This window comes from Blennius ocellaris, assembly GCF_963422515.1.
Source record: "Blennius ocellaris genome assembly, chromosome: 7".
Classification (NCBI taxonomy): domain Eukaryota; kingdom Metazoa; phylum Chordata; class Actinopteri; order Blenniiformes; family Blenniidae; genus Blennius; species Blennius ocellaris.
In genome coordinates this window covers 2,750,746-2,767,314 of record NC_137656.1, presented here as the reverse complement: position 1 = coordinate 2,767,314, position 16,569 = coordinate 2,750,746, and the positions used below count along the sequence as shown (strand labels likewise).

The following is a 16,569-nucleotide window of genomic DNA, read 5'->3' as shown; positions in this document are numbered from 1 at the left end:
AAGATCAAAGACCCCCCAAGATGCTTCCCAATGCGTGTGAGTGGGTGAATGCGATCAACGGCGTGAGGTGCTCTCAGCTCATTGCTCAATAAGTGAAATCCATTTACCATTTGAAGGCAATAGACGACGTCTGAATTGACTTTTCGGCGGGGGTTCCACAACCCCGTCCACTTGGAAATGTCTTCTTTCACCCAAAACGCTTGTTCGGTTTAACTCAAAGTTTGGGGCTTCAATATGTAGACGATTTGCAAGGAGTATGCGTACTTGTTTGCTCCCGTTTTTACCGATCAACATCAAGTCATTACAACACGTATCAGACATTTGTCTTCTTGTTCGGCTAATAAACTGACATCGTATAGTCAAAAGAAACACGTAAAAGTGATCATGTAGCGCCATATTCCATCAAATCCAACGCAAAACTCACACACTCGAAGACCTTTGATAGGATTCAAAAAAATTTTTTTTTATCCCTTGTTCGGAGACACGCCGCACGCAACCAAAACAGAAGACGCGCCTCTGCTTCGCGTGTGAACGAGCCCATCTGCAACAAAGGGCCCGACGCCGACGAGCTCTCGTTTGTGTTTTCAATCATTTCATTTTGCTGTCGGGAGAGAAAGAGAGAGGACGTGGAGTGGAAATATTCCCTCTATTTCCACTACAAAAGGCCAGAGGGAACAAACAGGCTCATTATCGGCGGGGCCGCCTGCAGCCGTCTCCTCTGTATTACCATATAAGTGGGAAGACGTAAAGAGGGAAAGCGGCGGGCGGACATGCTGATGCAGCTTGTGCGGCATTAATGGCCGTGAACGAGCCATTAACGTCGGAAGGTGCAGCGTAGCCCGGCCGGTGAGGCAGAAGTACGCTGTCCACTTCAAACCTGTGGTGGTTGTGGGGGGGGGGGGGGGGCGTGCAGAGCCTCGTGCGGCGGACTGTAATTGGAGTCCATTGTGTGTGCAAGCATTCAGAGAGCAGATTAGAAAGAGATGGAGATAGATGGCACAGGTAAACATCAAGGCGGCCATTATCCTCTCCTCACTGAGTGCAGAGTAAATGGGATGGGAGACAATAGGAATGTGATGGGCAATGTGGGGCAGGGTGGGGGTGGTGGTGAAGTGTGTGTGGGGGGAGGTGGGTGGGGGGGGGGGGGGGGGGGTGCTTTGCTGGAATCAGCTGATCACTGAGAGAGGCACATGGATGAGGGGAAGTGCATTTACTGCATGTTGTGACTGATGGTGATCTGGTCCTGAGAGATGTGACTCAGCAATGCAGGGTTCAGATGCATAAAGACAATTAGCACTGTATTATCAGACACACAAAGATTATGTCTTAAATGGTGTAAAGATTAAATCAGTCCTGGAGTCAGAGTATATGTAATATATATATATATATACATTTCTTTGCCAGTAACTTAGATGTATATACATTTTTTCTTTGCATTTTTTTTTCCAATGTTAACATTTCGTGAATGCTAACATGCATTAGATTCTTTTTAGGTTTAAAAAAAAATAAACATCAAATAGCAACGTGTTTGTTTTAAGGTGGTCTGAAGTGGTTCTTTACAGACTCAAGTGCTCAGTTGACGGAAAATAAGGAGAAACGATGGCTTTTTGCCCAATTAGCACAGGAAGAAAGGCTGGAATGTGATTAGAAGGAACTTCCCAACATCTAAAGTCAATAATAATAATAATAATAATAATAATAATAATAATAATAATAATAATAATAAAAGTTAAAAAAATCTATCTTTTTTTTACCATTTTGGTAAACCCCTCTTGAAAATCTATTTCTTTTGCTCCCAAGACCAAAAGAAAAGCAGTTTATCTTCACTGTACATCCGAGCTTTGTGTCGTGACGGACGCTTTCAATCAAGCCATGCAAGTTAGAAACATGTGAAAATCAAATGTTCCCCACAGATATCGCCCCGTCATCCAGATATCTTGCATTTGATCCACACTCCTTCATGTGTTAGCAGCAGCATCTCATGTCAGTCCGGAGGCAGCGTCTTCAACCTTCCCGACGCTGCAGCACAGATCACCTCCACGCATGCAGGGCGGCGATCTTGCTATTTTTCATGCTTTACGCGCTCTCCGGTTCTTCAGTGGAGAACCGAGACGTTCATGCACGACCGTCACGAGAGGTCCAACGAGCCGATGGGAGGCTCGTAATAAGAAATAAATAAATAAATAAATAAATAAAACCAAATCTGGCTAAAGTTCGGCCAGAAATTAAACCCCTGTCAAGAAAATTTGCTTCAATAGTGTTTTTTTTGTTTGTTTTCCATTGCACAAATCCAGGTTTTGGATAGGATATCTTTCATCTTTTGATGTTCTGCTGTAATGGCGTCAGTTAGAGTAGATCTTCATCCAGTCTCATGGTCGGTGGTTCAATCCCCAACTTCACTGTGAAAGCAAAGCACTCCCGATGGAGGTGGTCAACATCTTGTCCGTCATCGGTCCGATGAAAGAAATGTCTGAGTTGAATCATAGACGGATCATAAACTGGAAGTCTTGGTAGGGTTGTTCACGAATAACACAATGACGACGACCCTTGTGAAATAACCTTGTGAAATAAATGAGTTATAACATGGTGATTAGTTTACAAAAACTCAACACTTAATTCATGGAAAGATTTTCATTGATCGATTATTTCATGTTTGTTAGAAATTAGAAGTAGAATCAAGAAAATAAATTACTGAAAAAGAAGTCCAAGAAATGTTACGATCGTCTAGTGAAGTGTTTTTATCGCAAATCGTATCGCTACAACATTATATAACATTATATAACAACATTACTGTCCAATTGCAAATTACTAATTAACTCATGAGTTGAAAAGAAAAAAACAAAACAAACATCTAATGCACAACTTATATCTTACGCACTGCGCCTTTAAGTGGCGGCTGCACTGCTGTTCCTATTCGCAGTCAGCCGATTAAATTCGGGTCTGTTTCTGCAGGTTTTTCACGTTGAAGCTGCATTAAATTTCATCTGTAAATATCCTTATGTTGAGAATCTTGTCACAGCTCGGTGTTTGCTCTCTCGCTCCTCTGAAACATTACAGATCGGGACGTTAACCCTTCTCGATGATTGTCAAGTACAAGACGAGCCCCACGGCCACATTTCACCTCCGCCCCCCCCCCCCCCCCCCCCGGAAAACCGAGCGTGATCCGTGTCTGGAGACGATAAAGTCTGTGGATCGGGCCGGGTCGGTGGATTAGAGGCGGGTGGGTCGGTGGGGTGTGTGTGTGTGCGTGTGTGTGGGTGGGTGGGTGTGTGGGTGGGGGGGGGCTTATTCTGGAGACAATGTTTGAACAGGAGTCGCAGCATGTGGCCTTTTATCTGACACAGCCCGCAGTTCATCGCGGTCAAATCGCACAAAACCAGAGGGGAGCAGGGCTCACGCCAACAATTATCACATGAATGAACAATGCGCAGGGCGCACACATGTCCGCACAATCCCCCAGACACACACACACACACACACACACACACACACACACACACACGCACACACACACTCGAGTCATTCATCTAATATATTAGCCTCATTGCTGAATTATGCACGTGCTACGCGTGCGTGCGTGTGTGTGTGTGTGTGTGTGTGTGTGTCTGCGTGCATCTCATTACAGACACGCATTATAAATACAAACACTCAGGCTTTCATTATATCAGATTCTCATTTCACAATTATCTCCAGTTAGCACAGTGCACTAGCTTAGCATAATGAATAATGGGGAAACTCGAGCCTTTTTTGGTAAAACTGCAAAAAAAACAAAAAAAACAAGAGAGCAATTAGGAAGTAACTATAACCGCAGCCCGCCTCACTACAACCTTCACAGGCGCGTGTCTAACGCCAAAGATTCTCTCCAGCTATCAAGGCTAGCTATGTAGGCTAGGACCCCGTTTTCATAACAGTGAAAATACACCATTTTTGCATTTTCATTTGAGAAAACTTTCCAACGTTTTGAAAACGTCGTCTGTTTACAACGGTGTAGCTAGCATGCCAGGCCACGAGGTGGCGCTGTTGGTTGCTTCTGTCATAAAAGCCACACAAACGTGCGCCCAGAGAACGAGTGACGATGCTCTGGAGGAAAACATTGTTCATATTGTCAACTGAGCATGTCTACAACAACTGTTTACTCCAGCCGTAGTGATATGTGCATGTTTTGGAAAAATTGCGTTTCCACGGAGACGGAGTGGGAGCATTTTCAAGCATTTCCCACTCAATGGCACTTTTCAAAAAGTTGCATTTCTAGCATTTACTTAGCACACTTTGTGCAAGATTTCAGGCTCGATGTGTTGAAATAGCACTGGATCGCTCTCTCTGAGGCGCACACACACACACACACACACACACACACACACACCGTATATTCTCTTTGGCAGCGTGCAATCCTCCCAGAAATGCAGCAAAAGATAGTTTTTCCAGAACTTTTCCCTCATGCCGTATCGACGTTCGCCCGTAGCCATGCGTTTAATGGGCACACGTTGCATAACAGGAAGATTTATATATGAAATATATTTGTCTTGGAGGCACAAAAAAATGTACCACAATCAGCCCATTTGTCTTCACTTGTTTAAGTTTAGAAAAAAAAAAAGGCGGGGGGGGTAAACTAGCAGGGGGGGGGGGGAGTAAAAAAATAATCCCACATGCTATAAATGAGCCTTGATGGGGGGAGGTAGAGACAGAGTGACTTACATTCAGAAGCTAACAATGAATTCAATTCATTGCCTGGGTTTGGCTGCCGTACTGAAGGACAGAAAAAAAAAAAAAAAAAAAATGAACCTCTGGTTAATGAGAACTTCTCTTGTTCTTTAACGCTGCGCCACCAGCTCCAAGCCGTGGTGGAAACGGCGGGCTGCGAGACGCCCGGCGGTCCCGCACGCCAAGTCTCACTCCGCTCCGGTGGCATTGCGGACCAGCGGCGCTTTAAATCGGATCGGATTTCCACGTCGTTTAATGTGTCTTTTACACTCAAAGCCACTTTGCAATAAGTGCTGGAACAGCTGCACACATTACAACGTCTGCTTCCTCCGCGAGTCTCCCAGGGGCGGAGCGACGGTCTCCACCAGATATTAAAGAGCTAAAATCCACTTTATAGGTGAAATACAGAAGCAAATATCTGGATTGAAACTAAAAATTGAGGCTAAATTACAACTTCTTCCACTCGATCCTTCCCTACACCCAGTTAAACTTGAACTTTTTTGTATTTGCATATTTTTGAGTTATCCAAAAAAGACTTTGGCCAATTGATGCAAATTGACTCATGAAGTTCCATGTATTTTCAATATCTGCCTTCCTGTGGAGTTTAAGTGTAATCTTATATAGCGTTAGCAGTTTCGATCCTCACGGATTGGAGAAAAGTTGGCGTGAGCGATGCTAACTTGCACCGTTTTCCACAAACTATATATTTGAGTGCATTGTGTGAATGCAGCATTAGCCGTATTTGCTACGGCTAATGATGTATCTGTGTTGACGTCTGATTCATTGGAAAAACTAATACATGAAGACTTTTACACCCGGAGCTGATACAGAATCTGTGGAAAAACGTTAGCGCTTGTAAACGCGGCTCACCTAGCTTCCTCAGACACGATTAATTATCTTCGAAAAATGTAAAAATAAACTTTTTTTTCCCCTTTACAATGCTTGGTATTATCTAACTAGCTTGGCCCTCCAAGGGGAAGCGAGTCACACTGTTTTCTACAAACACAAGGTATTTGAGGGTTAAATGCTAATGCTACATTTGTGGTGCACTGGAATAAAAAAAAAAAGAAAATTAGCTCCAGGCTAGAAAAATTCAAATTATAGAAATATCGATGTGCAGCAGCGAGTACATCTCTGCATATGAGACAGTGAAGCACTGGAGATTCAAATCCTTTTTTTACAAAAAGCACATTCTTATACCTGAAATTAGCGAAACGGATGGTCATTATCTGCCCCACTCTTTTCTGCAAACCGAAGATGTTCGGCTCTGAATGCTGAAGTGAAAGTTAAAACCGTCTCCCTTCCATCATGGACATGGATCACAAACATGAATAAAACATTTGATTAATTAAAATAAAAAAAATCTGTCGAATCGCAATCAAAGATTTATGTCGTATCGCAAATATCCGTCTGGCGCTGACCTGTGGGGGCGGAGATGGTGGCGGGCACGCTGGTCCGGCGGCCCCTCTCCGCCGAGATGCTGACGGTGTACAGCATGCCGGGCGTCAGCCCCCTCAGGGCGTGCGACTCGGCGCCGCCGGGGACCACGTCCTCGGCCCTGTGGCCGTCGGCCGACACGTAGACCAGCCGGTAGGCGTCCAGCTTGGCCAGCGGGCGCCTCCACTCCAGCGCCATGGTGGTCTCCGTCACCTCAGCCACCGTCAGGTCTTTGGGAGCGTCCAGGGCTGGTGGGTGGAGGGAGGGAGGGGGGAGACGAGAGTTTGTCACAGAAGTCACTGAAGTGCTGAGGCAGGAAACTCGTGATTTGAATTGTTACACACAAACAGGAAAGCGAAAAAAATGCGTTTATGATGGTGACAAAAAACCTACAAAAGAAGATACTTTCTCATTGCCGATGTATAGTTTCTTTTCTATTATAAGATATGCTTACAAAATAAAAGCATCGAGGAAGGGGGCAGTGGAAGTAAATGTATTAACTCGACGTAGTAGAAAGTTTATCTTAGACTCCGTTGACACAGCAGCGCAAAAATACTGCGTTTTCATTGTTAAACTGACAAGTAAACAGGGTCTAAGTTTGTTCAGAAGACAGCCCTGAAAATAGGCCTGTTAAAGTGTGGCGGTCTCACATTCAGGGTCTAAAAAGAAACAAGAGCAACATCAAGGATGAGCTGGTTCAGCGTCAGGTGACTTGATGACCAGGCGCTAGCAGCACATGGTTTATAATGAGTCAAGGGCCCGCGTGCAACGGTTTTTGGTCAGAGTCACTGAAAACACTACTTTTTTTGGCTCGTCTCTGTGAGGAGCAGGCGGAACCGGCGCGGCGATAGCTGAAGTGAAAACCCAGCGGGCAAGAAAATCCGTGTGAGGAAGGAAGCGAGGAGACCGTTGCATAAAATACTTATAAAACTGCAGGAATCCAGGAAACATCTGAGAAGTTTGGCAAAGTTTTGGAAAAGGAGTCTGGCTCCGATTGAAGGAAGAGTTTTCTTTTTTGCAGGATCAATTAGAGTTCGCGAAGGGAACTGTGATGGTGTGTTAAAGTGCGTTATAGTCGTCCCAATAAATTCCACAGGTAACGGGGCCGTACATTCCCGGCTTTTTCCCGGTAAGTGCAGACTAATGAGGGGCCGGATGCACGCTTCGCGTTTCGCCTTCATACGACACCGAGACGACGTGATGAATTCCTCACGATGGGATTCATGGATACCCCAAAGTGCAGTGAAAGGCGTCTCACCGGTCACGGCGTTGGTGGTGGTGGGCAGACTCTCCCGCTCCTCTTTCACCGCCGTCACTCCCATCCCGTACTCGGTGCCGGGCCTCAGACCTGCAGGAGTACATTGGAATTCAGAAACGAGCTGTGATATGGAGATTTGATAGAAAAAAAAAAAAAATCCCTGTCATGTTTCTGTTTCCAGCGAGGCGAACGAGGGGAAGACTCTGTAGTCAAGTGGCCAGCTGTTTGGGCTAAAAGCTCTGGTGCCTTTGGAAAACACACACACACACACACACACACACACACACACACACACACACACACACACACACACACACACACACACACACACACACACACACACACACACACACACACACACACACACACACACACACACACACACACAGACACACACACATACAAAAACGCTCTCTTGTGGCGTGATTGCACAATGGATCGCAGCCTAATTGCGTTTCACGGCGAGCCTGTGGCTCCGCGGAGCGCCGGGCCCGCCCGTATTTGCATTGATGGATCTATAGGGCCCTTGTCGCGGCGCGGGAACGCTCCTTGCTATGATACCGCCGGCTCCGGGGGCCCTTTGGTCCCCCACAATTAAGCCCTCTCCAGGACTGATCGCCTCTAATTCCTTTATTAACTCCCACAGAGGTCATCGCACACCGAGTCCTGCAGCATGAAATTACACCTAATGCCCAGGAAACTCATTATCAATAAAATCACGAGCGTGAAGGCAATTACAGATAATAAGTGTGTGAAAGAAGTGCTGAGGTGTGTGTGTGTGTGTGTGTGTGTGTGTGTGTGTGTGTGTGTGTGTGTGTGTGTGTGTGTGTGTGTGTGTGTGTGTGTGTGTGTGTGTGTGTGTGTGTGTGTGGAGCTGAGTGGGGTGGGGGGCGTCGGCTGAATGGACACACTGCTTTATTTCCGCGGGACGGGCCTCCCAAGGACAAAGACGGGGTCCAGACAAAGACACAACAAGCCAGTTTTTTGGGGTGTTTTTTTTTTTTTTTTTTCAACATGTTTCTCATGGTTTTTTAATGCTGCTTCACTGTGGCATGTTGAGCAGAAACTTAACTCCCAAGTTAAAACACACACACACACACACACACACACACACACACACACACACACACACACACACACACACACACACACACACACACACACACACACACACACACACACACACACACACACACACACACACACACACACACACACACACACACACACACACACACACCCCCGCCTGGAAGCTTTGTGATGTCAGCGGTGCAGAACGGCGAAAACGAGTAAAAAAAAAAGGAAAAGAGAGAGAGAGAGAAAAAAAAAACAACAACCTGCTGTTGGTCCGCTTAACGAGTGAATGCCAAAAAACCCCTCCTGGGTGGTTTTCTAATAAAGTGGAGGCTTTTGTGGACGAGGCAAACATTTCACGACGCGGGACAAAGGGAACCCATTTTGGAAAATGAGCAGGCTGAACGTAACACCGAGCGTCTAACAGGGACACTTGCCCCGAGAATTAGGAGACCAAACACTCCACACTGTATCTCTCTCTCTTTTTCTTTTCTTTTCTTTTTTTTTTTTAACTCTCTGCTGTTCATTGGGATGCAAAGTGGTAATGAGCCGATGTGAGAACCGGGGTGAGACAGCTCTTTCACTCCGCAGGAGAGGAAGGGCTTTATTACTGGTTAAACAGCCTCTGATGTGCTTCATTTCTCATTTGAAACGCCTTCATGAGACGCCGTGAATTCTAAATATTGTTGGTTTTCGTGTCTTACAACTTGAGTGAATCATGTTATCTGTTGCTTTCGGGTTAATAGAGAAGTAAATACGGACTTTTGAGAGGAATGTACAGAAAAAGCTGTCTTATATCTTCAATGATAATCATTACAGGTCTTCAAGAAGGACTTAGATTGTGTTGCAAGGTAACTTTCTTCCAAGATGAAACTCTGGAAGCTTCAGAAGAAGCTGCAGATTATCAAGGTTTTTAAGTTTAAACTTTAAACTTTTGAAGCAGAGAAGTTTAGTTGCATTTTGGATTTCCCTTTACATGATAACCAAATGCTCAGTCTGTCACCGTGGAGACAGATGGACATTAAGAACAATATGTCATTACTCTCGGAGTTTTATTTTGACAGTCACAGTATAGCAGCATCCCATTTGTCTCTTCTCCACACGAATGTCACTATTGTTAATGTTTATATCGTATCGTTCTCTGCCACAAATTTGCGTGATTTCATTACGAAAACAACTAACAGCACCCACTAGTGGCCCGACGTGAAAACTACATAGTTTTCCATGCGTTGATGTGTAAACGCGAAACTTTTCTGTCGAAAATTATGGCGTTTTTCTCAGAAAAATGCAAAAACTATGCAGGACGAGACAGGACCTTATTTTATCACTTCGAAAAAGTTGGTAATACTGCATTACTATATTGATTGCTTAGCTCCTCATGTCCCACCTAACTTTATTTCAGGTTTGTGTTTTTATTCTTAAAGCTCCTGAATAAATGTGGTTGAAAGCTGTGAGCAACGCCTGTGGTTAGTCCTGCAGTCGGTGTAAATGTGCGACGACTCCTGGCTGGCCGGTGTGTGAGCCTGTGGGTTGTGGTACCGGTGATCTTGGCCTGCGTGGAGCCTTTGGGTCCCGGTGGGAACAGCAGCTCCCCGTGCTCGCCGCCGGACAGCGGCCCGTACTTGATGCGGTAGTTGTCCACGTCGGCGCGGCTGTTCCTCCACTCCAGGGTGATGCTCTCGTCCGTCAGCTCCACCGTCTGCAGGTCCGTGGGGGCGTCCAGGTCTGCGACACAGAACGTGGGCGTACAGTTAATCTCACCTTCCACTGTATGTACAGGAGCTGCACTTCTCTATGACCTACGGAGCATCTTCCTCCACGAACTTCCAGATTATAGAGCATCTTCAGTTGTAGCCACATTAGCAGAACATTAAGATAAGATGGACTTGGACTTTCTTTATTGTCATTGCACGGTACATCACACTGTGACGAACTGGCAACGAAATGTCGTTGCTTAGCAACCGGTAAAAAAAGGCATTAAAAAAAACGTACTTAAATATATTTAAAAAAGTAGTGCAAACAGTCAAACAGTTAAAATAAGGTGCATATGAACGATAAATAAAAGAGCAGGATGAGAAATGGCATAGATTAAAATGTAATAATTGCACAGTGTGATATTGCACAGTATGATGTTATAACGTTATTTGGCATTTTGGCATTTAGAAGCCAGATAAGATAAGATAAGATAAGATAAGCCTTTATTGAATCTCACAATGGAGAAATTTACTTCTTACATTCTGCTCTTAATGACACTCATGGGTATGAAAGACAAGAAATGTGCAAACAGTTAGGTAAGAATAGAGGTATATTATATACTATCAAGAACCCTAAGGACCAAAAATATTTACAGTAAGAGTAATAATAAGTAGATAAAAAATAGGACTAAAAAATAAGATAAAAATCACAAACTATAATAAAGTATAATAAGTTCTAAGGGGAGCAAAATATACAGTAAGATGAGATACAAGGAAAATAAACTATGATGGGGGCGGGGGGCAAAGTGTAGAATAGGTACTGGAATAAGTACTGGTATTATTTTTTTACTATAGTATGTTTATTACATACTATAGTAAAAAAAAATAATACCAGTGTTGGCAGTGCAGGTTCAGTCGTAACAAGTGGTCAATTAGTGACGTAGATAAAGTGGCATTAATTTTTACTTAATATTGTAACATAATCTAAAACGAATGAACAACTTAAAAGTGTTTAGCAGAAATAATCAGTACACGCTGATAAATGGTGTGATTGTGGCAGAGAAAGGGAAAAGCTTGTCTCTGGACAGAGTCTCCCTAAAAACACAGCTGGACAGTGAAAGTCAGCGTGATCCTTGATAATGAAATCCTCATGCAGACTTAAAAAAAAGCCACAATTTTCTGGCTCATTTTCCGGTTGCCACAGGTGTTTTTCTTTCCTCCGTGTTCCTTCCCTTTTCCCCTACAGAGTGATCGACTTTCTACTTAAACCCGCAGACACCTTGGCCCCCCCAACTGGCCCGCGGAGCGACGGCCTCACCTGTGACGAAGGACTCGTAGACGGGGTCGCTGCCGCGCTCGCCCTTCCTCGCCGTCAGCGTCACCTCGTACTGGGTGTCGGGGCTGAGCCCCCCCAGGTGGTACTGGGTGTCGGTGGGGGACATGTCCACCGCGCTGCGCTCCGCCGGGCTGGAGCTCGGCCCGTACGAGATGCTGACGCCGTCCACGTCGGCCACGGGCTGGAACCAGGTGATCAGCGCCGTGGTGTCGGTCACGTCGCGGACGTCCACCTGGCTCGGCGAGTCGATCACTGCAGGGGGGGGAGGGGGGGGGGGATTTCATCAGCAACAGTTTCTTCAACTTCTGTGCAAATTGTACCTTCAATTTGAGTTGGGAAACATTTCTGTCTGTAGTTTCTTGGGTTTCAAACGTGTGTTTGAGGTAAACTGGGGAACGTCAACCACCTGCCGCCAGCCTCAGCTCGGATTAGCACCAACGACAAACCACAGCTGGATCAAGAAAGTCTGGTTGAATTGAGTCAATCATCTTCAAGTGAGAAAATGAGAGTCCTTGTAAGGAACTGATGTTTTAAAACGTCACTTTCTCACACGGATAACCTTCATGCTTAATCGCCAAAATGATGTGATCCCTCAATGGTTTGATCCGTTTCGTTGCTGGTCAGTGGAGGTATGACGGGCTGGAGCTCTCCAGTTTCTTACTTCACCTCAAACAAAAGAGTCCTGCCGGTTAAAACTGGTTATTCGGGTTAAACATTCAACTATTGTGTAGCGTTGTACTGTAATTTAAACGGAACGCTATCAGACTAATCGTCTCATTTCCTCCTCCAATCCAACATGTATTTCACACAAAAGCATCAGAAACGTATCTGATCGGCGTTGTTCAGACTCGGGATGCAGAACAAATCACAGATTTTATCGTTATCGCGATATAAACATCTGTAATAAATGTATCTCTAAAGACTGAACTACACTAAACGATGTGTCCGGAATTTCAAGCATGAAGGAAAACTTCAATAATTAAAAAACTGTGCAATTAACTCATTTAAAAAAAATTTAATTGGTTCACTATTTATTTCACACGACGTGGGGTGACGGGGCAGAGCTCAAGGAGGAAGTTCTAATGTTGTGGCTGACTGGTGTGTCTTCCATAATGAGTATAAACCTGCGATCGGCCCTCTCCCTCAGACGGCCAAAAGTAAAACGTTGGGAAAAGCTGCGAAGGCGTGAACATCGGGGAGTCGTACGCGCGAACGCAGTCGAGTCTCCTCGGCTGAGCAGGTGCCTCCATGAGGTTTATTCAAACTATTTTCAGATCCGATCCCAAAAAACGCCGTGAAGGGCGTCTTTTCACCGCCCGCTCAGATTGATTTGTCACACGCAGGCAACTTGGGGAAAGTCAAGCCTCTGCGCCGGGCTGATAAAGGGAAGGATCTGCATGTGAGCTTAACACAGATTTGAGTGCGAGAGGCTGGCGATGGCGCTCCGCTGGGAGGCCGGCGTCCCTCCGAGTCTGACTGCCTGAATGACTGCAGCCTCCCACACATGGCGGGAGGGAGCGAGAGAGAGAGAGCGCGAGAGAGAGAGAGAGAGAGAGAGAGAGACTCTTCACACAATTAGCTCCACAGCATGCAAATCCCACAGTGTTGCTCTCGCAAGCTGCTGTAATGGGAAACATTAAGAGCCTGAGTGACATGAAGAACTCTCAACCTCCCTAATCCGAGCAGAGCTGTGTGTGTGTGTGTGTGTGTGTGTGTGTGTGTGTGTGTGTGTGTGTGTGTGTGTGTGTGTGTGTGTGTGTGTGTGTGCGTGCGTGTGTACCTGCATAGTGTCGTCTCACAAAGTGCAAATCTGTGCATGTTTCAGCTTGTATGTTTGTGTTTACGTGTGTGTATTTATCACCACGTGCGCTTAAGTGTGTAAGCATGCATGTGTGTAAATTGGTTTGTTTATTTAGTTTTAGATTTTTTTATTTATTATATCGAGGGTCTTGCTCACGGGACCCACGGTGCACGTTGTGTGAGGAAACACACGCGCACACGGAGAGAACACGCAAAGTCCACACAGAAAGGCCGCGGTTGGTATTTGAACCAGGATCCTTCTCTTTAAAAAAAAGATCCAGACTCTTTAAAAAAAAAAAAAAAAAAAATCCATATTTTTAATAAAAGAACAAGAGTCAAACTTTTGATTAAAAAAAATCCAGACTATTTAAGAAAAAATAAGAAAAAGATCCAGACTTTTTATAAAAAGATCCAGACTTTAAAAAAAAAAAAAAAAGATGTAACAGCAGCCATGAATCATTCGAACCAGGCTCAGAATATTCGAGTTGGATTCTTTACGTTTACCTCCTATAATCCGACTTTAAAGTGAATTTCTCCAGAAACAGAACATGTTCCAGCGACACGGTAAAGAGCTTCTCGTGCATTAAACCTGGAGAACCAACACCAGAACTGAGTTGGTTTGTTAAACTCTAGAAAATCCGAGTCCAGTTCATGATGTCCACTGCAGCGTTCGTGTCTGGTGGTATTTCCACGCAGAACATTTTCACACCATAAATAATGGGTGACCTGCTGCTGGTCGGAGCTGCCAGGAACCGAGGTGGCGAGCGTCCGCAGCGCCTGCTTCAAACCGGCGCGTTGAAAGGCAAAACTCCCGCGGGACGGACCGGGCGAGCGTGGTCCAGGTTTCAGTTTCAGCCACGCAGCCTTACTTTTTGAAAGAAAACACACGTTTAACAACTCGGAGCAGAGTTTTAATGATGACCCCCTCCGCTTCCCTCCCACTCCTTCCAACTGGGGCGCCTGAAATAGTCTTTAAAACAGAGCAAATTCAATAAACAGTGTGGCCGTCGTGAGCTGGACTCAAAACAATCTGAAGCGAAAGAACAACGGGTTCACTCAGACTCTTTCAGATCGATGTATAAATGGACTTCTTCATGAAATACGGCATGAAAATATACGATTAAATTAAACTAAACTCAAAGTCCTCATGTACGCGAAATACATTACCAGAGGTTCCAGAGATTTGCTCAAAAGTGTTCAGACGTTTCATTAAAAACATGTTTTAATGTATTTATAGTGATAAACTGTGTAAGCTTGGTAAAAAAAAAAAATAATAAAAAAATCTAAAAATGCATCAGAATTCCTATGCTATGCTAACGAGGCTAACAATCCGGCGAGCGGAAAGAAGACCGGCTACACATGGTTAGCATGCTAAAATCGTATTTGAATGACAAATGATTGAACAAAAAAAAGGAGAGAGAGAATTTCTTTAATGTGTTTCTTGGACTAAAGGAACAAAAACGACATTTGTTAATCTAATAGTTGTGGAAACTCCCTCGCAGCGTGCGGCTAGCGAGCTAACGCTTTTTAAATTCGGGGTCATTTCCTGTCGACATCAAAAGATGCGTAAAATGAATGAAGCAGTTTCTGTGGTGCGTTGAATCGTTCTCCAGATTCCACTCCCACCCCCCCCACCCCCCGACTCCATATTGATCTCCTCCTGCTCGCTCCTCCGAGCCTCACAAACCCTCGGTCTTCATCGTGACGAAGGCGATGGAGGAATCTCATCGCCTGCCAATACGTCTGAGGTTCTCTTTTTAACTACGCGCGCTAAATCACAACAATGCGGTGACAGCTAATGAGCCGGGTCGCTCAGGGATGAAGCGTCAGGCTGTTTCCTGTACCGACGGGCGGCGAGACGGATAAATCAGATCTGGGGAAGCAATGATCCCGCATGAAGGATTTGAAATGTGACGGCTCGCTGTTTGCGTTCCCTTCCAACAGCCGCAATTTCTGGGGAGTCGCAGCCGTCAGGCCACGTGTTGGAAAAAGAAAAGGTCGCATCGATTCTCTGCAAATATCACGGAGTGATCGGATGCGCGTCTTTCATTACTGGACTGATGAGCAACAGCTTTCAGATGTGACATCCCCCGCGTCTCGCCTCTCATCTCTTTCTGTTTCCGTCGCATTACTTGAAGGTTTCTCCTGGAAAACCTTCAGTTTAATGAAGTCTGTGCCTGACTTCCTTCCACGCATAACAGAAAGTACAGTTCTGACTTGAAATGATCTGTTTCAGACAAGCTTTTAAAAGCTTTCGTCAATATTGGCTGGCTGTTTTTTCTCCATTAACCATTTTTTTTTCTGGTGTGATTAAAAAATTTAGAGAAATCAATCAAATCGTTGCGATTTCAGCACCGTTGTCGTGTAAACTTTCACTTTTATCACGTAAACGGGGCTTAAAATGAGCTGCAAGGAGACGCAAAGTTTCAGTTTCTGGTTCTGTCCATTTTTCCTCAAACTGCTGAGAAAGAATAACAGGGTTTTCTACAAAACTAGCATCGGAACACTCTTATTTTGAAAGTGATAATCCCTCCTGTCTGGCGTTAAAACTCCCGTCTGCTCCTCATATGTAAAAAGCTGTGAAGTCTTTGATCTCTGAGGTAAAAGCGCCTCAGTGTGACACTATTGTTTTCATACTTTCTACACTATTGATTTGGAAGTAAGACAGTACATAACCTTTCTCCTGTGCGTCCAGTTGGGAGGCTTGTCCGCTTCCTGACATCATATTTTAGGGGGAAGAGGAGGACGACTACTCATTTATAAGCAGGAAAACGGTTCAAAAATCATCCGGAGCTTGAAAAAGGAGCAGATTTCAAACCTTTTCGGTAGAAAATCCAAACAAGCCGGTAAATCGGCAGCTAATTCAGCAGATGTTTTTTTGTTTTTTTCCCTTCTTTTCTGCACCTTGTGTTTGTTGTCTGAATCCCCCGCGGCTCTGCAGCAGCGCGAGAGCGGCAGACAGACGATACATTCATCCCTACCCGGGACCCGAACCGTCGCCAGACAAAAGCTCCGTAAAAACCGGTTAGCGGCGTGACCGGGGAAAAACACTCACTCGTGAAGACGTTGGTGGAGGCCGGCGGTCCACGCATGTTGTTCTTCACCACCGACAGTTTGACCTCGTACTCCTGGCCCGGACCCAGGCCCGACTGCTCAAAGGTGGTCTCCGGACGGCCCAGGGAGTTCAGAATCTCACCGTCCTCCTCTTTCTGCCAAGAGAAACCCCCCCACCACCATATAATAAAAAAAAAAAACAACAAAAAAACACT

The 16,569-nt window shown here is 45.1% G+C and overlaps 1 protein-coding gene across 1 annotated transcript in view; it reads right to left on the bottom strand.

The window, feature by feature from the left end:
- Nucleotides 1–16,569, bottom strand: part of tncb (tenascin Cb) — a 65,327-nt gene that overhangs the window by 20,221 nt on the left and 28,537 nt on the right. Inside the window, exons 6-10 of the mRNA XM_080499148.1 lie at nucleotides 16,356–16,509; nucleotides 11,483–11,752; nucleotides 10,010–10,195; nucleotides 7,397–7,486; nucleotides 6,123–6,386 (exon numbers count right to left, since the gene is read on the bottom strand). Of these exons, the coding sequence (XP_080355274.1) occupies nucleotides 6,123–6,386; nucleotides 7,397–7,486; nucleotides 10,010–10,195; nucleotides 11,483–11,752; nucleotides 16,356–16,509 (964 nt within the window). The remainder of the gene's footprint in view (nucleotides 1–6,122; nucleotides 6,387–7,396; nucleotides 7,487–10,009; nucleotides 10,196–11,482; nucleotides 11,753–16,355; nucleotides 16,510–16,569) is intronic.